Genomic DNA, 22,726 nt, shown 5'->3' with positions numbered 1-22,726 from the left:
GGCCTATGTAATGTTTGTTTATGTACATACTTACTTTTTATCTTTTCCAGAAATCCCTAATAAAATAAACCGTGGTGAAGCCAAACATCTTGCAGATGCCTCAGGGTCAGACAAAACAGAAAGAACAACAAAGAGGTCCAGAGTATCAACCATAAGGCGGATATTTGACATGGCAAAACATCGAACAAAGAGGTCATCCTTTTTCTCAACTGGTGTGAAAGTCTGCCCACAAGAATCAGTGAAGCAGATTTTAGCCAGTCACCAAGCTTACTACAGACTAAGAGGTAAAATTATGATTACAGCATGTACTTCCTCCTTGAAAGTATTTCTTTTAATTGAGGAAACAAAAATTTCCAGAATCTTGTTCTTTAGACATGGGATGTCATCTTTGCATTCTGCTTTATTTCTTACATAGATAATAAAACAGTACGTGAACATCAGCATAGTTCAAGACAGACAGTTATCATAAGAGTAAAACAACACACTCAAAGGACTAATGAACTCAGTGCAATTGCATAGTGTTCTAGCACAGCAGAATGTGAAGAGCAAATTATGCTTGCACTACTATGTAAAGATGTACTGCCCTTCTCAAAAGCACAACAGATATCATCATTGCTTCTCAGAATTAACCCCACCAGTTCAAGACAAGTAATGAAACTATTCATCAGTCATTGCACAAATTTGTTGGTGTAATATTAAGTCTGTGGCAGTGTTGGTGCATTAAAAACACCGAGGTAATTGCCAGCAGCTCATGCAAAGACCTTAGTCTTATTTTTACAAAGTCTAGAATGCTTTTTCTACCCTTTCCCACTTAATTCACTGACTCCTCGGTCCTTTTTTTTCTTCCCTTGACTACAGAGAGTCTATAGAGTTAACCATTCCAATTTTAGGTCCCTAGACAGCACAGTGCAAACAGCTCTCTGGTTTTTATATTTCCTCCCTTCTTGTCTCTGCTTCTCCCAGCCTTTCATTCTGTGGCTGTTCCAATTTCTATTAGAAAAAATGCATATTTTTGTGCTGCAGCTAGAAGGTCCAAAGTTAAAACGTAGTCAGCACTTCTGGGGTGCAAATATCTAAGGCAACATCTACTCTCTAAATCAACTTTCATCATCTGTTTTTCCTCACATACATGTCCATTCACATACATGTACGTACCTTGCCTGCTCCTCAGCTCTCCTTCAGGGAACCAGCTAGTTCCCTCTGAGATGAAACGTGGATGTAGAGCTGCAAAAATTTTACTCTAACAGCCACTTACTATAGGCACCATGGGCAAGCTACACCAATGTCTGTAACCATTCTTATAGATACAAACTTATTTGGTTTCCATTGTGGAACTGAATTGCAACCCAATGGGCATTAGGCAGAATTCTGAAATGTGTTTAAAAGGTGGATCCAAAAAGCCTTTCTTAAATACTAATTAATCCTGAAAGTCCTTAAAACTCACTGGTCACATCCCTAATTGGGCTGAAAACAAACTATCCTGGGACAAGCTGGTATCATTGACCTGAAATCAAAGAAGTGCAGCTATGACATTTTCATTTAAAAACTGTTGATGACAATACTATCACATTTTTAGAGAGTAGCACATCAGTTTGGAGTGGGATATTGGGCTCTATAAGTCTTGTAGTGCAAGCAGGTTTAAACTTAGAGCTCCTCTTACTCAGTAGAGTGTCCTACACTCACAAAATTCTCTGAGTAAGTGTCATCCATTTCTCCAACTGAAGCTGGAGTGTTTCCCAAAAATTAAGTAAGAAAATAGAAGGCTGCAGCTGAATAATCTGTACATACAGTCAGAAAAAGGTGTTTCTGCTCCTTTGAATAGTTGCACATTTTCCATTACAATGTCCTTGGTTAAAACCTCAAAAAATCTTTCCTTCAAGGAAACATCAGAATCCAAGACTTCTGCACTCCTAGCTGAGTATGCTAAGTTACCTGATCAAAGTGATAAATAAAAAACAAACAAAAAAAAAGGTAGAAGTGAAACTGTGGTGATGCAAGCATTATCCTTGAAGCTGTAACCATAGTACGAGCCTTCACAAAAAGATAATCTGGTAGGCATGCTGGAGTCTTACAGGCTGTGCCTGTCTATGGGACAATCTGACCTTCATTTTGTTTTGTAGAAGCACTTTTAGGTCTGGTCTTTTCCTTACCTAAACTCTAGGAAACCACTTCCACCCCTCCAAGTCCTATGACACATTTAGAACTCTAACAGCACTGTGGATCATACCTGTCCTCTAGAAAATTGTACTGCTTACTAAGAAAAATCGCACTTTGAAAAAAAAAAAAAAATATATATATATTCTATGCTTTCAGGAATGAGCACACAACACAAAGCAGCTCAGATATAGGAGCTCAGACAGTTGCTATTGGATCACCTGAGCCTACTGTGACCCTGTACCAACTCTGAAATAACACACCATAGCTTAATCTACCATGAAGACAGTCCTTCATGTGAGGCAAACTGGGAGCATGCACGGAATCAGCTACTACACCTCCTCAGCTGGCCATGTGTTATGTTTACTAAACTCTAGTAACTGGATTACTTTTCATCAGACAGCATATCTTGATTCAGCAGTTACTGTTAGAAAAACGCATACCAGAGAGTTGTGAGAAAAAGATGACAGAAAGTTGCCTTAACTGCTAGCTCATAATGAATAAATCTCTTCAAAAGACAACTTGTTCTTTTTAATAATCTGATGGCGTCTACTCCACATACAGCTGCTCTACTGGGAGAGCAGGTTGTTCCTGATTTATTATTGAGGTGCCTCAACACAGCTGAGTACATCCTTACAGCAAGTTTAGAGAATACCTAGAGAAACTGGTTGCACTAATTTCAGAGAAACCGATATTTTACATAATGCAGATAATTATCTCACTCTATGTCAAAGCAGGTATTGAGTACTGAAAATAAATGTCCCATCTTGCAGTAATGAACTTTGTAAAGTACTGAAGGCAACAGCTTTCAAATTGCTAGCGAGCTTTTGTTAAAATGTTTTTTCTAATGTGTTTGAAAATCCCCTTCTCTAAAAGCATTTAATTTTAAACGTGTTGAAGAAGTGTGTTCCTTCATCTTGTCTGAGTGTACGTATTTTCACAAAGCCAAAAATACATCTGGCTCTGTTGACTCCAAAGGAATCAACAAGTAGCGTCAGAGGCAGTCACCCATTAATGGGAAGGTATAGTGACAGCTGAGATAAACTGAACTGATTTTGTGCAAAACACCTTGGTTCCAGCAGCCACTGTGCCATGTTGGTTTACCTACACAAGCAAGTTCACAGCCCCTGCAGAGGACAACCTGGATAGGTAGGCATTTCTGCAGTTAAGCAGAAAAGTTCGCACAGAACAGCAAGTCCTGTTCCATGCCAGCTTGAGGATCATTGCGGACCACTCAGTGATTTGAAATATGACCCAGGTACAGGCAGGATTCATTCTATGTTTAGTTTGAAGCTGTGCAAAGTGACTTAAGTGAAACTCAAATATTTCGTGTGTGGGGAGAGGCTAGTATCTGAACAGAGATTCAAAGACCTATTAGTATAGTTAGTCAGCTAGGCAGTAGCTGTCTGGAGGAGGGAACAGTTTATCCTCCTCAGTCTTTTAAAATTACAAATAGTTTCAACTTACAAAAAAAAGGAGACTTCAGCAAGATGATGGTAAAAGTGCACTTAGAAGTGTAGCCCCACCTGGCCATCCGTGACTCTCAAAAAATAACTTCTGCAGACATACCTATGACCTGTGTTATCAGAATCATCTAGGGAAAGTAAACCCTATAAAGTATTTCTGAGCAGCCACTTTGTAACCCAGCTGCTGCTGACTTTCTCCCCTCCCTCACATACTCCTGCATGTCATGATCCTCACTCACAGTCCCAGAGAGCAAGGACTTTGCAGCTGGAACTTATCTTTTACAAGTTTTCCCTGAAATGCCTGGCGGAGTTCTGAATGACAGAAAATCAAGTGAAAAACTGGATGCCAAGCCCAAATATGCATTCTAATGTACTTTGTAATGTAATGCCGCTGAAATTCAGAGCTTTCTTGCACAAGGAGTAGGCCAACAGAATATGTAAAAGTCCTTCTCTCCATTATTATATTATGTGTTTTACATAATCTCATGTAATTAAGCCAGTTTGCATCCTGTAAATGAAGCTCCTCCTTATTCCTGACTGCCACAATTTCAAAATCTTCCCCACTGTCATATTCTCTTCATGTTCATTTTCATTTTCTCAAATGATGCAGAACACTACTGTTCTCCCTGCAGCCACAGTACCTGTTAACCTTGTCTGATGTAAGCTGGTGTTTAACTGGGTGATTCACTACCGTGAAGGAGGTGTTTAACATTGAACAAATGTCTCTGTAAAGTTGTGTAGAGAAGAAGGAAAGCATGTTCTTTCTAAAGGAATTTTACCTATACTAAGTCATGCAATTTTTCCAGAGGTGTTTAAGGAAACATAAACATGTAGCAGCTGCAGAATGTCTTTAAGATTTTGAAAAGACTAGTCACATTGAAAATTTGAAATATCATCAAATCATTTTAGCCTGCTGCATTTAAAAAACTCTTTTTTTCCATCAAAATATTTTGCTATATGTATGGGGAATATCAAAATCCTAAATATGATCTGTTTAGCTTGTCCTATGCATAGTTAACCATATTAATGCACAAAACCTTTATATACAGTTAAAATTATGATTATTCAATATGATGACTGCTAGATTATTTTTTCTCTACCTTGCTGTTTGGTCTCGCCAGAACATCCAGTATGTGTCTTTGTATGTATGTACCTTTGAGATGAAGGAAGTGTGCTTTGTGTTTGCTCCGTATTCATTATGATGATGTCAGGCCAAATTAATCTCTCTTTGAGGGAAATTAGCAATCCTTAACTCAAAGATGGTTAATCCTTTAGCATAAAGGCAAATGACTGCCAACTCAAAAATACCTAGCAGATCTAAATATCTAAAAATACCTAGATGTTGGATTTGTTTACTAAGTACAGTAAAATGCATAAAACCCAAATCACTTTCAAAGGTTTACTTTTGGTGCAAAGCATCCATTCCCATCCCCTTTCTTCTTACTCAGTCTGCCAGGAAGTTGTGTGGGAAGCCTTTCGTATTTTTCTGGATCGGATTCCTGATACTTCTGAATATCAGAACTGGGTTACTGCCTGCCAGAGGGAAACCTTCTGCATATTCGACATCGGCAAAAACTTCAGCAATTCCCAAGAGCACCTGGAAATAATCCAACGGGTAAGGAATACTATGTTTGTTTAGAAACTGGGGAAGACTTCCAAGTCCCTCCCCATCTGCTTATATAAGGGCAAAATATTGTTCAGGAAGAGGAGGGGGCATGTGTTATAAGGAAAACATAAAAGTACAGTAAACAAAAGAGCTAACAGGCTTCTGCTCAATGGTTGGATACACCCACTAGTAAAATGTTGTTTTTCTTAATCTTTTTGCAGCGAGTAAAACATAGAACCTTCCAGGAAAGGTAAGTAGCACAAGTAGAACCTTGCCACTTGATGTTACTGCCTTTTTTGAAAAAGATATGTGTAGATGTGTGTGGATGTGAACAGATATACAGATAGCACTGTGGTGTATTTGGTGTGTGCTGTGACAGATGTGTATACTGTATGTATCATAGTACACAGTAATTGAATCAGTAATCATTAAGATGGCCAAATGTCTGAGTTGCCTGTTCACTTTGAGACATCGCAGAATGTCTCCTTAGACTACAGTGAGCATGAAACCCAGAGCCACAGCTTTGTGTTAGGCTAGTGTTGACTGGGAGTGTGCCAAAAGATTACCCACAGTTGCTATAATTCTCAAGAGGAAAGTCAGAATACTGAACAAAAGTTTATCTGGAAGGATACATGAAGCAATAATATGAAAACTCTTATGTCTTCACTCTAGTTTTCTCCTGTACTTTTACACATCATGATAGTGTTTACTAATGTCAAGCTTTATTCCATAAACTCTAGGGAAAAATGTATGCTCCAGGCAATGTTCAGAAGTCTGAGAATGGCAGGATTAAAGTTACTATACTGAACTCTGTATCTCTGCATATAAATACTATAGTATAGCCAGGAAAATCACTGTCCACAGTTTCTATGATTTATGTATTATTTTTTCTTCAAATTTTCTTAGATTTTCAGGTGTAGCAAATAATCTTTCCCATTCATAAGTTATACTGTCTCATGATCACAGAGGTCTTAGGTATCTTTATTCATAATGATACTGGAGCTTTGAGTGTTCTTCTTTCTCAGAAATGTATTTTTAATCATGTAGGGCCTAATTAAACTCCTCTGGAAGTCCAAAGGGAGGTCTTTTCACTCAGCCTAGTGCAAACAGCAGCAGCAAGGCAATAAGTGAAGTGACTGATCTCAGAGTTCTTAGGGTCTTTGTGAACAGTATGGTTTTCCCTAGACACAGTACAGAAGGTGAAGTGGATGCTATGAAATTATTCATACTCTAGCTGGAAATACAGGCAGCCATGATTATGCATTGTTGGATTTCATTTTTACTACTGTGTGGTTTGGGAAACATTTTGTATTTTCTATAGATGTCATGTAGAGAGAGCAGTCTCCAATTAAAGACACAACACATAGTTAGTTAACATTGTGAAAACATTAGAAATAGTATTAGAAATAATACTTTCGTTCTCACCACACAAGATATCCAGAGGATAAATCAGGAGTTGCTCATATTCTTTATTTATGTTATTAAACATTTAGGTTGGTCTTGTATAGAAATGCAGCCCAGCCATCTTGTCTATGCTACAAGCTTCACGTTGTCTCATTTAGCACCATACTGTGGATTATGGTCCCCTTAGTTCTTTCATTCATATCAGTTTTCACAAACACTCCACTTGTATGCACTGCCTTAATAATAGCTATTTCTATAGAAATTTTGAGGAATTCTTTCCTCATTTGTTTTCATGATTGGGCTTTTTGGTTTATGTTGTGTCTTTTTCCACACTCTACTTAGAACCCAAACCAACTGAAATTCTTCACTTCCCAATTTCAGGAAAGAAAAATCTCAAAATGTCACTTTCAATACACTTTCCAAAAACTACAAATCAATACAAATTTGGTTTTAGAACATAAATTATTCTATAGCCTTAACTGCAGGAATCTTTGACACGTCTATTGTAAAATGTACTTGTATATTCAAACCACTTCTGCATTTCAGGTAAGCTAACAGTCTCAGTTCCAAAATTTCTTCATTAGCACATGACTGTAAAATTTAGAAAAGAAAACAATACCAACAGTAACAAAACAAATCCCGTGATGCAGGGCAGACAATCTGTACATCACATCCACTGTATTCTTACTTGAGTTTTCAGCTCTCTGCCACGGGGACCATGGTAGGCATTAACCCATCAATATTACATCAAGATCCAAACATAAACACTCCTACAATTCATAATAATAGTCTTGATCTGGGAATCTGATTTGAAATTATCATTAGTTGGAAACTTCCTTATGATATTACAATGCAGGCTAACAACAGAACAATAAGTCCACCCATCCTCTCCTCACAACAAACCACGAAACACCCTTGGAACCATCAAAAGTCCATCAGCTCAGAAATTAGAAGAAACCCAAAGCCTTCACTGAACTATCTTGATAGGAAGAGATACAGCAAAGGAGACAAAAGTTGGTTTAGATAATGTACAAGAAGTCTTGCTTGCATTTAACCAGTGGTCAACCATTCATAGACTTCAAAGAGAGAAAAAGCAGACTCTTTGCACTCATTTAATCTCTGTGACCCCATCCCTCCGATTGCTCAGAGAAAATCAGTCATGAAACCTCATGAGCAGACTCCTGACAGAATTGGTAGTCCTTGTTGGAAGAATATCTCAAATCAGTATTTTGTTAATTGTAAGGACAAATACCATAGTGAAGGAGAGGAAAGGAAATATATAAACCGTTGAATATAAAATATGATCTACTGTTCCGTTGCCTGTTTAGCCAGCTTATCAACTATTCCATTAGAAATAACTTCTCTCATTGAAAGTATACCTAATATAGGGGTCATTGCTACATTATTTTACATCTTTGCGATTCCCAGTACAGCATGCTGATCATTAAATCATTTATTTCTATTTGATTGATAGGAAAGATGAAATATCCACAGAGAAAACAGGTGGCAAAAAGGTGGAAGACATTCCTTCCATTTCTACAGGTAAAATCAAATCTGCTTGCTGTGCATTTGCCCATAAAATAGAATTGTTAAACCCAGTGATTCATAGATCTTAGAAGGCTGTAATTTAATGAATGCAGAAGTATGACAAGTTCAGTGAAGTACAATAAAAATGCTTTAGTAAAATAATCTATATGCATTTTTTTATTTCTTTACAACATGTCTGCTACTCAAATGTGGCATTCCACGTTTGTTTCGCAGTCTTTAAATGCATGTTTTCCTAGTTTCATGAGAATAGAGGGTAAAGCTAATTTTGCTTCAGTTATAAAATAACATTTAGAGTGTCAGCTGCTGCATTTTGTTTGTCAAAATAAGCAAGCAGATGAAAATAAAGAATGACATTAGCCAAAAAGTCACAGTGTTGCCAAGACATTAAATTGACCAGATTGTTCCAATTAGACCTACCAAAGCTGTTGTGTACTACAGTTCTTTAAAATAATGTTGGAAATTTATGCAGTGATAAAAATTTGTAAATATGAGCATTTTGGTTCAAGCGGGAAACACCCTGCACACATATTTTTTATGAGAGCCAAATATGATGGAGTCTTACTGATAGCAACTTCCAGCATGGTAATGTTGCCTCTAGCTGGAAAACTCTGTCAAAGTCTCTTGTCACTTTAAATTGAGCCCTAAAGAAAGGTGGCTACCATAGAGACAAAGGTCTCAATTGACAAAATGAAGCTTAGACATTGGTGATATTTATTACAGTATGACAGGAAATGATCAAATATTATTTAATCCACACAATTTCATTGATGCATAGTCAGTGCTATTTTTGGTTTCAGTCACACACATGCAATGTTACTCATGCTTTGACCTGGAAAGGAAGGCCATCTGTTGCACAAAAAATATCGTCTTTACCCATGCCCTAAGTCATGACCACCTTTTACTGACACAGGCTTGTGCTCAAACACATCCTCCATAAGGAAAGCTTCTCCAGCCAGCTGACACCTGACAAACACAGAAAGCAGATTTTCGATGTACAAACCTGTTCTTGCCTGATTTTACTTTACAGGCTCTCCCGGCGCATCCCTCTCTCCATATGCACCAGCACCTAACGGCACACTGCTCAATGAAATTGTTAATGACACGAAGACTCCTGTGAAGGTGAGGGCAGCCTATTTTCTTATCTCATTTTTTCACTCACCTCTTCTTTTTGAGCTCAGCTAGCAGAAAAGAGAAGGAAGCCTTAGAAACACTTTGTGCTTACAAGTCATGAGTGCTCCTCTCTGTTACTGCTAGTGGGACTGAAGGGTTTTATTAGCATCTGTTCTGCACTGAAATAGTGCATGAAGTTTCTTGCATATGCAGTAGAAAGCATAACAACATGGCAACCAGCTTTTAGGCAGAGTCTTAACTCTTTTAATGAGCATCCTGTTGCCTATTTTGCACCATTTTTTAATCTTGTTCTTCACTGAATAATGTAAAAATGCCTACTTTCTGAGCTGTCCACAACACAGGGTATAGCACTGGACCTTCTTGCCTTTTCCTGGCCAGACAGCCAGCTGCCAAACAGGGAATGTCTGCTGATGTCTCCTCAGAGCAGCCGTGCAGCCTGGCACCAGGGGCTGCCCCCTTCACTGCAGCTTTACAGCAGCTACCGTGGGCCACAGGTTACGTCTAAACTAGTCCTGGCTGCTGCATCTGGGGCTGTCAGGGAGGTGGCCCTGGTCTCAGCACACACGTGTGGCTTCAGGGAACTTTCCAGAACCTCCCAAATGGCTTGATTCTCTTCATCACCTTCATTTATGCATATCAAAGACAACTCAAAAGTCACAGTAACAGAAACTTGTTTGCAAAAGCAGAAGAATTAAGCCAACAGACGTGGCTAGGAGCCCTTGCCTTTTGTAGGATGTGGTTCAGAAAGTTATTTTGGGACAGGCTTAAAAGGGGATCCTTCTACCTGTCATATACCGAAATGTGGGGAAAAAAATCACTTAGTTCTATTTCTCCCTTTTTTTTTTTTTCCTCTCCTTTTCCAGGAGCTGGGAACAAACACAGTCCCAGAACTGCCTGTGGAGCAAATGGTAGAATTCAGCGTCACTCTCACTGACCAGGAGTATACACCTGAACTTAATGATCCAGACTCTCCACAGTACCGACAACTAGCTGCCAAATTTCAGCTACAGGTAAGGAGGCTGAGTGAACACCAAAATGTTGGCTTTGTGCCTTGGCTAACATTCGTACTATGAAACTACCTTCACCATGAAACAGAATTAGAATCTACTGCCTCACTTGAAATAGATAATTCCTGTTTTCTCAAGACCTTCAGTTTTCCTTCATGTGTAGTCAGCTTTTCCCTTCATTTAGGCTATCTGTTCAGCAACCAAGCTAACAAACCAATGTCTTTGTCAGCAGCAGAGCCTCAGATGACTGATGAACACAGTAACTTCAGAAGTATCATTTGGGCTTAATCAGGAATTAATGGACAGTACTATGTCATAGTTTAATTTCTACAATAAACCTAATGAGAAATGTAATATAAACGTTAAAAGTAATTACCCACTGTTGTCTGAACTATTCTTCAAAGGACTTCCAATCATTTGTTGCCCATAATGCACATGTTGTTGTGCATTATCATAGTTTCCATAAGAACTAGAACATCTATGGTGTTTTCATATAATTAATAATACTAACTATCAATTTAATAGATAGCAGTTAATGACTTGAGGTTCCCAAAAGGTTTTCTTAGTAAAATTAACTAAAGCTTCTCATCAGTTTCATCAGTATTTCTTAGTGCAAGCCATTTCACCATCCTGGTTCAATTTCAGATATGCATAGAAAAACTGTGAAGGATGTGTTGGCAGAGCTGATAAAAAGTGCCTTCTCTGGAGATTTCCAACATTATCAAACATAACTGCTTACAGACTTTGTTTACTACACATATAAAGATGTAATTCAGCAATCTGACTGTTAAGTCATTTCATTAATTGGAGGGGGAACAATGCAAAGTTTCTTGATTGTTAAATTATTTTCCATTGTTATCAAATTTTATCTGTCACTTTAAAGAGTCCAAAGCTGCTCTTGACACAGTCAGCTGGTAGAACATGGCTAAAATGGGATTCAGTTACCTAAACGTGGCTATCTGGTACATCTTCAAGGCCCTCTCAGATATGAGAAAGTTGCGTTCTTTTGAACCAGCAACTGAGCAGAAAACAACCTTAAGGCATCTAAAATGATAGTGCTTGCCTAAGTCTAGGAAAATTAATTGCATCCTAATGATTCAGGCCCTTAACTTCTGTTACTTTCAGTGAGCATTAATCATGTTAGTCCCACAGTCTAGTTGCTACTTCTGCACCACTTTTACTAAGTCAGACCGAGCTCAAAATTATTTACTTCAGTTCCTTTCCTACTGTCCTCTTGCAAGAGATGGTTAAGGGGAGTGTCAATGGCAGGCTATTTTCTGCACTAACCATTATCTTCTGTTTGCTGTGGTGAAAAAGATATCTAGGCTTATACAGTGCAGCTGATCCCTGGTATTGTGATAACATACCGATCTTCCACTACTTCACTTAACCTACATGAGAGACACAGAGAAAGCTGTGGGTCTGACTATTCATTCCCTACCAGTTCTGACAAACTCTCACATATGAATGAGTGAGTTCTAAATGTATGCTGGGTTGTGCAGAATCATATAGCTAAGGAAGAGGAAAGATCGTTACCTTAGTTCATATACTTTTTAAATGATATGCTGAATTAAAAGGATCTGATTCTTCAAAAGGCTTTTTCACTTTTTCAATTTCCTCAGCTCCCTGCTTTGCTTGCAGATGAAAGCCTTAGACGATGTGTTGTCTGGTACTTAACAGGACCAGGAAGTGAATTAGAAAGGAACTGCGGAACTGTTTAAAAAAATCCCTTTCCTCTGACATAGTAGACATACATAAAATATTTCATTTGACTTACCTCAATAAATGTTTCTACAATTGGAAAAGACCAAAAGATCAATCAGCTGGATCTCAAAACATCGTTAATTCTTGAGGTGCTGATAAAAACAATTATCCTAAAGTCTGAAAAATTTATGCAGAATTCAGGCTTTCTGCTCATTGTTTATTCTTCATACTGTCTCTTCTATTTAAAACCATACAATTGTACAATTGCTAACATTAGAATTAAAAATATGTGAAGTTATTCCATTTGTACAGGACATTTAAAACTGTTCAATTTATAAATGATTTGTCAAACAATGTAAATCCATCTCCATTTGGTTAGTATTTCTACATAATTAACAATTTACTGTTAAGGTGACTTGAATCACAAAATTATTCATGAACCAAAACTGCTGAAAATGAGAAAATAATTTGATTCATGTTGTTTGACTTACTCTATTATGAACTAGATTATAATTGATTTATATAATTACATTACTAAAAAAAAGCTGTATTTTGTACTTCACTTTGCTTATTAACAGGTAATATAGGCAGGATATACAAACCAAATATTATGTTCAAGTTGAGTAATGGTGACAGCACAGAATGCAGTTGAGACTGTTTCCTAAAGCTCTTTCTGAAATATGAAAATATTGTCTAGATAATCAACTTGTGCTTGCTTTCTAGTGGTAGAACTTACACTGAATTAATGATTTTATGGTTTTCTATAGATGCAAAAGATATTTGAGAAACTTCCAGGATTCAAAGAAATCCACGTATTAGGATTTAAGTAAGTAAGAAAATGGGACTTTTTTTTTTTTTGGCTACTAGGTTTCTCCTCTTCCTTCTTTCCCTCTGACATGAAGAGACCTATATAATAGTGGGGTGTGTATTGCTATAAACAGAAAATAGTTTATGGAGAGAAATGCTAACACATTCCAAGTGAGACAATTTGAATTACTAAGTAGAAGTAGCTTTGATTCCCTGAGGGATGAAGTAATCAATAAATCCTTTGAAATTGCTAGCAATGGTGTATTAAGGACTTTCTTAAATGACAAGGTAAAGAGAGAGAGGAGTTTGATTATTTAGGTGGCTACCTTTTTTGTGCATGGATCTTGTGCCCTTCATTGGGCACAGTGAAGGTGCCTTGCCAAGAGAAGATTGCAGGAGGGTACATGTTCACACATATGAAGCTTTTCAAATACGTGTTTTCCAGGTGTTTCATGCAATTAAAAATCTTTCATATTTTAAAAAATTTGTGTTCTGGCTTGCCATGTCTTTTAGTTTTAACTTCCTTGTATGTATACAGCTACTCTGTATACAAGGTGGGGTGGATCTAAAACTGAGTATTTGATACGGTTGTGATTCTATAGATAAGAGCATATTACGTAAAGGATCAAGGGGAAAATGAATTACTAATAGTAAGAAGTAACATAAAATTGAAAGGGAATAAAGAGCAAGGAAAAAAACAAATTCATATAGGCTTATTGCACAGCATCAGGCACATTCAGTCCTCCTTCCTTCTAGTGATATTAAATACATGTTGGAGAACATTCATATTGCACTGTAATTTTAGACAAGAGCATTCTTCTTCATTGCATTTCTCTCTGCAAAATTGCTGGCAAAAAAAGAAAGAGCAAAGGAAAATGAAAATTGGTTGCTCAAGCAAAAAGGTCTGTAGTAGCATCTCACAGTTACAACATGCAATAACAAACCTTTCAGTTGTGACTCTAGGAGATCTGGGATCCATTTCTGTTTAGTATCTTGGCCTTAGGAGCTGATATGAAATTACATTCATCGGGGTGGAAGACCGGGATTGCCTCCCTTCATCTAGTAATTTACTTAGCTCCTGAGAGTTACAGATCAGCAAAGGCAGGTGTTGCTCTCCATTATCCCTTAGCCATATTGCTACATATATTAGCAGCATTTCCCACAAGACAATATGAAAGGACAACATTAGAGATATGCTAGAGAATTCATTAGGGGAAATAGCAGGGCATTATGTTACAGAAGATCAAAATAGGCACATCTTCCAGAGGTAATTAATAGGTCGAGGATCTGAGTAGGCACCATGTGTGGTAACAATAATAGCTGCTACTACTGTCACAGGTGTTCATTGCCACCATAAAGATACAGATTATCAATGACAGGGCTTAAATTGCATCATTTGTAGGGGCAAATAAGAAAGCAGATATTTCAAACTATCAAGGTAAAATTTCTGTTTCCCTACTCAAAACATGAAGCTTCCCATTGTTTGGAAGAGAAAGAGTGAAATTATGGAGAGTAGCCTGTCATTTTCACACAGAGATAAAAATTACAGATGACACATAGAAGATAAGATAAATTGTCAAAAGATGTTTTTGATGTACAACTGACTGATTTACCGTATACATGAATCTTTGTTTTTCTTTCTTTTGCAATCCTTTATTACATCCTTCCTTCTATGATGAAATGAAGACAGAAGAAGGAGAAAGATGGGTAATTTGTCTCTAATTCATAATTAACATTAATCATTTTATAGACTATGAGATGTACATAGATACATCAATAAATGTTATTTAACTTGATGTGATAAAGTGAATTGATTTGTCTTCTGCCTAAGTACAAAATTTGTGATATAAAGCAGCAGGGACAGCTTTTACCTTAATCTGGAGGGTTCATGTAATCAAATTTTGTCAGGATCTCTCTGAAGGAAAGAAAATTGTTTGACCTAAGAAAATTTACATTCAGATGACTCAAGATTTCTATCAGTCATAAACTGAAAGTGAAAGAAAATAGGAAAACTTCGTATTTAAATTTTCTTTTTTGATCTGCTGTTTCCTAGATGTGTTCCCATATACACATTATCTTCAATAAGTATGTAGAATTTGATTTGTTATCTCCATTTATCAGGCCAGATAGAATGACAAACAGACCAGCGACTAGCTTGAGAAAATGCAGGGAGCCATTGACTGGTAATAGAAACAACTACACAGACTATTGCTGTTGCTTAAATGTCCTGCTAAGGAGTAATTTGTCTAGCAGTTCCCAGAACTTCTCTTTTACCTGTAGTTTAAAAGGAAGAATTTTCTAAGGCTTTTCCTGAATTCTTGCAGTGTCCTATAAGTGTAAATACATAGCATATACTTTCTCTCTCCAGTTATCTGATATTATAAAAAGCAACATAGTGGAGTACAAATGTTTTATGATGTACATGTTATTTTTCATTTTAATTAAGTGAATTTAGTATTTATGAAAAGGAATGTCTTAATAGTGGTAGAAATTTGAAACTTCTGTTAAACAAGTACATCTAGGGAGAAGCTATACACATTAATTTAGACTTGGAAAACATAACTCCTGTTGTGAAAAGTGACTCGTTTGCCACATTATAGCTAACTTTCTTGCTGTTCTTCAAAAAAGAGTAAAAAAATGCCACAGATGTGATAGGATTTTTGCTTATCTGGAGCTTTATGAACTGTCTAGTCCCTTTTCATAAGTTCCTGCATACTTAATAGGTGATTATGGCTTCTAGTAACCCGAGCACGCATTTCTGACTGTTTGAAAAAATAATCAATTACTTCGAATTATATTACCAGTTCTACACTTCTCTGAGTAGTCAGATTAAACTGGATTATGTTACAACATTTTATAATTTTCTTCAGTATTGGAATTTTTATTAAAAATTATGCACAGGAAAAAAAAGATTTAGCTATAGCAAAAGTAATCTGAAGATAGCAGTCTCATTAAAAAGAAGAATATCTACAGTATTTTTAGAGAAGATAATATGTTATGGTTGCATACATTTTGTTTGTTTGTTTGTAAAATCAGTCCTCAGCCAGTAACCAATTTTGGTTCATTCAGCATTTTTGCATCTTCCTCTTGCAGATCAAGCAGCACTATAGCACGATATGTGGTAAACTTTGAGAGAGATGCCTCAGAAATCAAAAGCACAGCAGATGACATCTCAACTATTGGATCTAATAAAGTTGAAAATGAAAAACTTCCACTCTCTCCAAAGGAAGAGCAGGACATATCAGCAACTAAGCTCACAGTAACAGACCTTCAGCAGCTGGTTGCCATAGCACTCCATGAAGACCAGTCCCTGCCAATGGACCTGGGAACACTCCAGTTTACTGAGGGTGAGTTGGCAGGCTGGGTCCAGGTGCAAGTCTAAATCTTGCCCTTTCTAATTGATGCAATCTCAGTAAAGTCTTCTTTGCTTCTTTAACAGACTGTTTTCATGTGATGTATCCCATCCTCCTAAGTGTTGCATAGCATGCAGAGAATGCACAGATCTAAGTTAAATTTTATAGCAAAATGTGCCTTTATAATTATACAACGTAGTTTCCAATCATATTAGAGGTTCTATTTTTTGTGGGTGGTTGTTTAGATAAGCTGAATGTTTTGCACACTAAGAAAAAAAGAGGAGGAAAAAAAATACTATGAATATTCACAACATCATTTTAATTTCCCAGTATGGACACTCTCATTTCTTTAACAAGACAAAAAGTGAGGGTTTCCTCTAACATAAATCCAGCTTTCTGAAAGCTAAGACTCATTCGTAAGCAAGCCATCTAACCTCCTGGTGAAGTCAGAGAGACAGATACATTGAAGAGCTTTTGACCTCAAGCTAAAATCAGTGTTATGGAACTCACTGTAAAGGTTCACTTTGCTCTCTGGAACACAGAGGGAGTGCAGGTGACATGATGGGTGTGAAGACCTCTAGCAGAAGGTTGAAGGGTTTCATACTGTTTAATAATCCTGCTAATAAATATCCTCTTTTACTCCATCAATTATTTTTTCAAAGCTGGCATAGCCCTACTTTTGAGGAGGTGGGTTAAAAATGGGGAAAAGAATTTTAAATGGTTTTATATGTATATGCACCAAAACAATCTTAAAACACACAGCAAATTTTAGTTGTAGTCTTTCAATTACAAGCAACAGCATTTTATTGGAAAAAAAAATAAACCAGTACTTTCTGAAATAATATCATATTTTAATGTAGATTAAAAATCCTAAGTAAAAATTTCATGGATATAGAACACTTTAATAATAACTATTTTAATCAACTTTTCCCGACTAGTTATTTTTAACAATCAGTTTTAGAAAAACAGCCTGCATGCAAGTACATCTCAAGAGCTCCTCTGAGGGAGTGAAGGGAGCACTGGGCACTAAAGCCAAAACTCTAAGATTAAGAATGGTGTGTACTTCAGATAAATCTGAAAACAATTCAAGCTTAATGAACAACACAATATAGTGAGTCATCATAGCCCATGCAGATCTAAGTGAGCACTTCATACTTCAGCTGATTTTAAGCATTGATCTGTGGTTCAGCTCTCTGCAGACCTATCCTATTTAAACTAAATAAAGTGTACAAAGAATAATGCATGTAAAATTACTGTTTTCCTCATAATTGCCAGTTTAAATGGAAATTTATGCCTCTTCTTAACATGGATTTTTAAAAGTTTTTTGATGAAGGATAGTTTTAATATTGTTTTTTACTGAGTTGATGTGTTCTGATCAGTTCTCAATGTGCCACCGCTGAAATATTATGCTCTCTCTCACTTTTTTAAAAATTTTTTTCAGAAGCCATTATACCACCCAGTGATTTTGATAATGATATCCAGGGCATGGTTACTATTCCTCTGACAGGCCCTGATTTGGTAAGTTAATGCTGGTTGTTATATTAATTTATTTTTCTATGAGAAATGAAATTAAAGAGTGTTAAGACGTACATGAATAAACAGGAAAAGGCTCTTATGCCAAAATACATATCTGCCTTTTATAAATACTGTAAGGATGAATGTTGTGGTGGTGTTATAACAGAAGAGAGATACTGTTTACAGCATTTACAGGTGAATATTACTGCTCAATTACCTCTCCAGTTTTAATTATAAAGTAAACATTTTACAGTTCAATAGTACATCTCAATGACAGAAGGAGAGCAGTTGTCAGGGATAGTGAAAGTCATTTTTCTTTGACCATGTTTTAAATTACAGGCAATGTGATTAGGATCACAGGCAGATGCCAAACACTTGATACATCCCATGACTTCATGCTGAGTTAGCCGTTTGCAGGCTCCTGTGGCCTTTTTAGCAATGAAAGATAAATATGATAATGAGAGCTGCTTTTAAAAAAACTTTTTCAGGAGGACTCCATGAGTGTGGAACTCCCACTAGGTTACCCCAGCCCAGCGACAGTGGACCAAACAGGAGACATCTCTGTCAATGAATTTACAACTGGAATCCCGATGTTAAGTGGAGAGATTAGTGCCACTGAAGACTTTAATAATTTTGTTTCATCTGAACCTGTGCTCCCTACCAAACCCTTGAGAGAACCATTTCAGGACAAATATCCTCCAGACACAGAAGATATTGCTACTGACTACCAAAGTGTCACGGTGCCTTTCAATGCTCTGGGTAGCACTAGCAGTCCTCCAAAACCAGAGGATTCTTATTTGCCTCCTCCAGCAGATGATTCTGCTAGGAATGAATTAATCACCGACGGCTACAAGTCTCCAACAGAGCAGCCTACCACAGTGGCAGTTTATACCACAGATAGCTTTACCTCACCTAATCTCCTGCAAGCCGGAGATGAGAATAATGAAGCTGAGGAGAAGAAAGAACTGACAGATGTAACAGTACCACCTTCCAAGGTAGCTGACCAAGATAGTCTGTCTGGACAAGGTAAGACACAAAGGTTTTTACATAAGAGAAAGTAGGAGAGATGTGGTTGTTATTACACATACAGTCTTGTATAAGTACAGTAAGCATTCCTTTCAGTTGTGACAGTAATTTTTCTGGACCCTCAAAGGTAAAAAAATTATGTTTCTGATGTCCACTTCAAGAAAATCCTAATGTACCTGAAGTCAAGGTTGTCAAAGAAAAAAAAAAAAGACTGCTTTCTATGTGGTATTATGGTAAAAATTCAAAAAGGCCAAGCAAACAGATATCTCCTTATGTCCCCCCACCTGGCCTCACCAACTCAGCCTTAGGTCACTAAACCTCAATTTTACTTACCCTTCTAAGAAGACTGTGCTAGCTGTGTCACATGCAAGAGGTCATCACAAACACATGGGAGGAATTGGGTTTTTTTATGAATATTCAGATGTGCTTTGTCTCAGATTTTTGACTGACCATCTCAATAGAAAAGCAGAGGGCAGGTAAGAACTTCATAGGAATCAGCAGGATTCTCTGAAGTCCCCACGTAGTCTCTAAGCAATATCAAAAGATCTGCAAAGAAGAACAAACAAAAAATAAATTCAATGGCAAAATTCCCGCATTTGCTTAAATGACAACACTCAGGGCTTCTGGGTGCCCAAGAATGTCATCCTCAAGGCTTGTAAGTTTGCTGCCTGCTTCAGGGAAGTCCCCTGCTCACATAAAAGGCTCTACTCTGTCCCTGTTCTGTCAGCTCCCTCCTTGCTCAGTCCTTGGCATTTCATGTCCCACCTTGTACTCCAGAAGCCTCTTGGAATAGTCATGATGAACCCTTCCCCCCTTTCAAAATGTTCTTCCCGACCCCGCATGCCAAGAAACAGCAAGAATGCACCTTAATCCCTGCTGCCCAGCCATGTCCGGTAAGGCAAACAGGCAATATTTGCATAGCTGATCAGAAATCAGAAATACCCCACTGCTTGGAGTCAGCATCATTCGCCATGGGCCCACACAGCAGAAACATTAGAAGGGGAAAGTCCATGTATTGTAGTGTCTATAGTATTGTTCTTTTTGAATCCAGTAAATAACAAGAACAGCATTCTAAATAATGAAGAACGTAAAAGCTGCCACTTGGGATCATACACTAATTAGCTCGGGAGAGGGAAGAGCATCACATATTCCATAGTCGTGTTGTTGCACCTGGTATTTTACATACTGAGTAAGAATGTCCTGCCTTTATGCACAGAGTTCTGAAGTGAGAGAAAGGCAAATACTTTATGGTTAGCAGAATGACTTAAAGATTAGAAAATCACTTCTTGTACGAATCAATTGCGAGATGTTGCTGAAAATAAATTTTGTGATGAAAAGTGTTAAACACAACTATTTCCAAATGCATGCTGAGAAGTCTTGTGGTGCTACTGATAAAAGCACAGCATATCTTCAAATAACAGTACAGCATACTTTTAAATAACAACCATTATAACTGTGAAAAAGTGTTATAATTTCAGAGGGAAAAAAAAGTCATATTCATTTTTCATTCCGTTCACTTGTTGGGTTAGGGATTTGATGTCATAAAAGCCACATAAAACCAACATATCTATTTTGCAATTTGCTAAATAGCTATATAGCCTAACAGCTCCAAATGACTGAAGAAAAGAAGCAAAGGGTATTTGACTCACCAAAAATGCAGAGCAACTAATGCTGAAAATACTAGCTCCATATTTTCTACTGCAATTTACTATAGTTACTGCCCGATTGTTTCTCTCTGGATGGGAGAAAGAATACAGAAGATGGAACTCTCTCTGGCCCTGAGGTTCAGGCTTGCTTGATTGTTCCCCAGTGACAGTGTGAGATCACAGTTCATTTGACTCTTGCACAGGCTCTGACACCTCAGATCAAACTGGGGATTAGTTTATGTGTTTCTAAATGACCCTCAGAGACAACACATTGCATAGTTTAATGAGTTTCAATGTCATCAGGCAAATATTGGCACCAAAGGAAATTTTAGGAAGGGTAATACAAATGGAAAGTTCACTGCTTACTAACCCAGATTTCTTCAACAATTTTTTTCTCATCTCATTTGAAATTCAGTAAAAAAAACACGTAAAGGTTTTCTTCTTCCTAAAGCCATCATTGCCAGTGCCTAAAAAACATGGAATTGTTCGCTTAAAGAGGTGTGGCTCTTTTGTGAGTGCAGGTTTGATCCTGTAAGCACCCTGGTACTGACCCTTTAAACACTGTTGTACATTTGCATTGGGATCTGTCAATCTGCAAAACAGAATGAACTGTCTAGAGCTGTAAAAAAATTTCCCCAAAACAAGACCAACTCTTTGTTCCTCCTTGTTGAACACAAGTTACGTCTAAAACAAGCACTAGAATATAAGAATTCCATCATCCTCTCTGCAACTGTATAGAAGGACAAAAAAGATTGATTGATATCTAAAAAGAAAGTATGCCATGTTAGCAATGACACAAAACTGTAGTTACTATATTTGCTTAAAATCTTTTAGTACACAAAACATACTGCATGCTTAACAGAAGAGAGATGTTGAATATCTATTTACTGAGTTCTTAAAATAGTAAATAGTGTATACTCTTTAAAAGTTTTTCTCTTTTAATAGCTTTTTCAATTCTGGAAGTCCTTTGTATAGCATTCCTTGCATTCTTTTATTTCCCTAGATGTTGCATGTTTCATAGGAACTGATAGAATTTGATCTGGAAATTCAGGACTTAACAACATTTATGACAGAGGTTTTATTAAAGTCAATAATGTCACTGATATTAATTTTAGTATAGCAAGCAGAATTCCTCATAGCAAGTACACATTTTTTCACACTTTGTGCCTGGCTGCATTTCACAGCAATGTTTCTTAGTAATATTAACAAACAAACAAAAACCAAAACAAAACCAAAAAAACCCTTTTAACTCTTGCTGGTGTGAAACAGCAGGAACTACTTAGACAGTGCTATAGAAGGCTGGGGAGAGGGCTAGGGTTTAAACAGCTGCCTGCTATTCTCTGACATTAATTTCCAGCCATTTTCCCTACCTACAGTCCAGAAGATGGAACAAATTTTATTCATCACATGTTTAGAACTTCAAATGTATACTTCTTTACCATGAAAGGAACAGCTGGCTAACAGAAATAACATAGTTTGAGATTCTTTTAGGTGTCTTCATCAGCTCAGTGTTTCACAGATGGATTTTATTGCATTGGTTATCGCATGTGTAACTACAGGATTAACATTACTACAGATTCCTGAACGCTGAATGTCTACAGCCTACACCAACTACTTTAATTGTGCCTACCTGAGCAAACCAATAAAAAAAAGTCTTTCACAGCTCTCAAAAAGATAATCAGACTCAGCCTCACACACACAAATACACAGGCAGTTCTGCATACAACATCTAGGGAAAGATGTTAAAAACAGGGGAGGGACAAGAAGCCAAACTAATGAGAGGTATCCTTTTAAGCCATGCAGGATGAGATTTGTCAGATTTGGGCAGACTGTGGGCGGAAGGAGCCAGAAGCAAGTGTGAAGCTTCTTTCAGATGGTCCTGTGCTCATTCTGGACAGTGATACTGTCCATGGGCAGTAAAGAGCAGTGAAGGATAGACAGCCGTTCTGGCCAGTGATGGCAGTTACTCCAGCCCTTGAAGTAGTCCAGAACTACTAGGAAGATGCTAAGCTGTCTTTAAGTGAGCCTAACCTTTGAATTTGAAACTATGTTTTGAGATTTCTCAATGGAATTAAGAGAAAAAATGTGGTACGAATTTCCAGACCTCTTACTGAAAAGTTCTGAAATGCCTGGATCAGATCACAGAATCACAGAATCACAGAATGTTAGGGATTGGAAGGGACCTCAAAAGATCATCTAGTCCAATCCCCCTGCCAGAGCAGGAAAACTTAGGTGAGGTTACACAGGAAGGCGTCCAGGCGGGTTTTGAATGTCTCCAGAGAAGGAGAATCCACAACCCCCCTGGGCAGCCCGTTCCAGTGCTCTGTCACCCTCACTGAGAAGAAGTTTCTTCTCACAT

At 37.4% G+C, this 22,726-nt stretch overlaps 1 protein-coding gene across 1 annotated transcript in view; it reads left to right on the top strand.

The window, feature by feature from the left end:
• The window catches only part of IMPG1 (interphotoreceptor matrix proteoglycan 1), a 58,335-nt gene that overhangs the window by 11,636 nt on the left and 23,973 nt on the right, over positions 1-22,726 (top strand). The window contains exons 2-13 of the mRNA XM_065632664.1: positions 51-284; positions 5,069-5,235; positions 5,448-5,476; positions 8,105-8,172; positions 9,206-9,297; positions 10,173-10,319; positions 12,788-12,846; positions 14,514-14,534; positions 15,921-16,174; positions 17,622-17,698; positions 18,184-18,404; positions 18,504-18,721. Of these exons, the coding sequence (XP_065488736.1) occupies positions 51-284; positions 5,069-5,235; positions 5,448-5,476; positions 8,105-8,172; positions 9,206-9,297; positions 10,173-10,319; positions 12,788-12,846; positions 14,514-14,534; positions 15,921-16,174; positions 17,622-17,698; positions 18,184-18,404; positions 18,504-18,721 (1,587 nt within the window). The remainder of the gene's footprint in view (positions 1-50; positions 285-5,068; positions 5,236-5,447; positions 5,477-8,104; positions 8,173-9,205; positions 9,298-10,172; positions 10,320-12,787; positions 12,847-14,513; positions 14,535-15,920; positions 16,175-17,621; positions 17,699-18,183; positions 18,405-18,503; positions 18,722-22,726) is intronic.

This window comes from Caloenas nicobarica, chromosome 3 (genome assembly GCF_036013445.1).
Source record: "Caloenas nicobarica isolate bCalNic1 chromosome 3, bCalNic1.hap1, whole genome shotgun sequence".
Classification (NCBI taxonomy): domain Eukaryota; kingdom Metazoa; phylum Chordata; class Aves; order Columbiformes; family Columbidae; genus Caloenas; species Caloenas nicobarica.
Note: the sequence above shows the minus strand (reverse complement) of the source record. Positions and strands in the feature narration are given on the sequence as shown.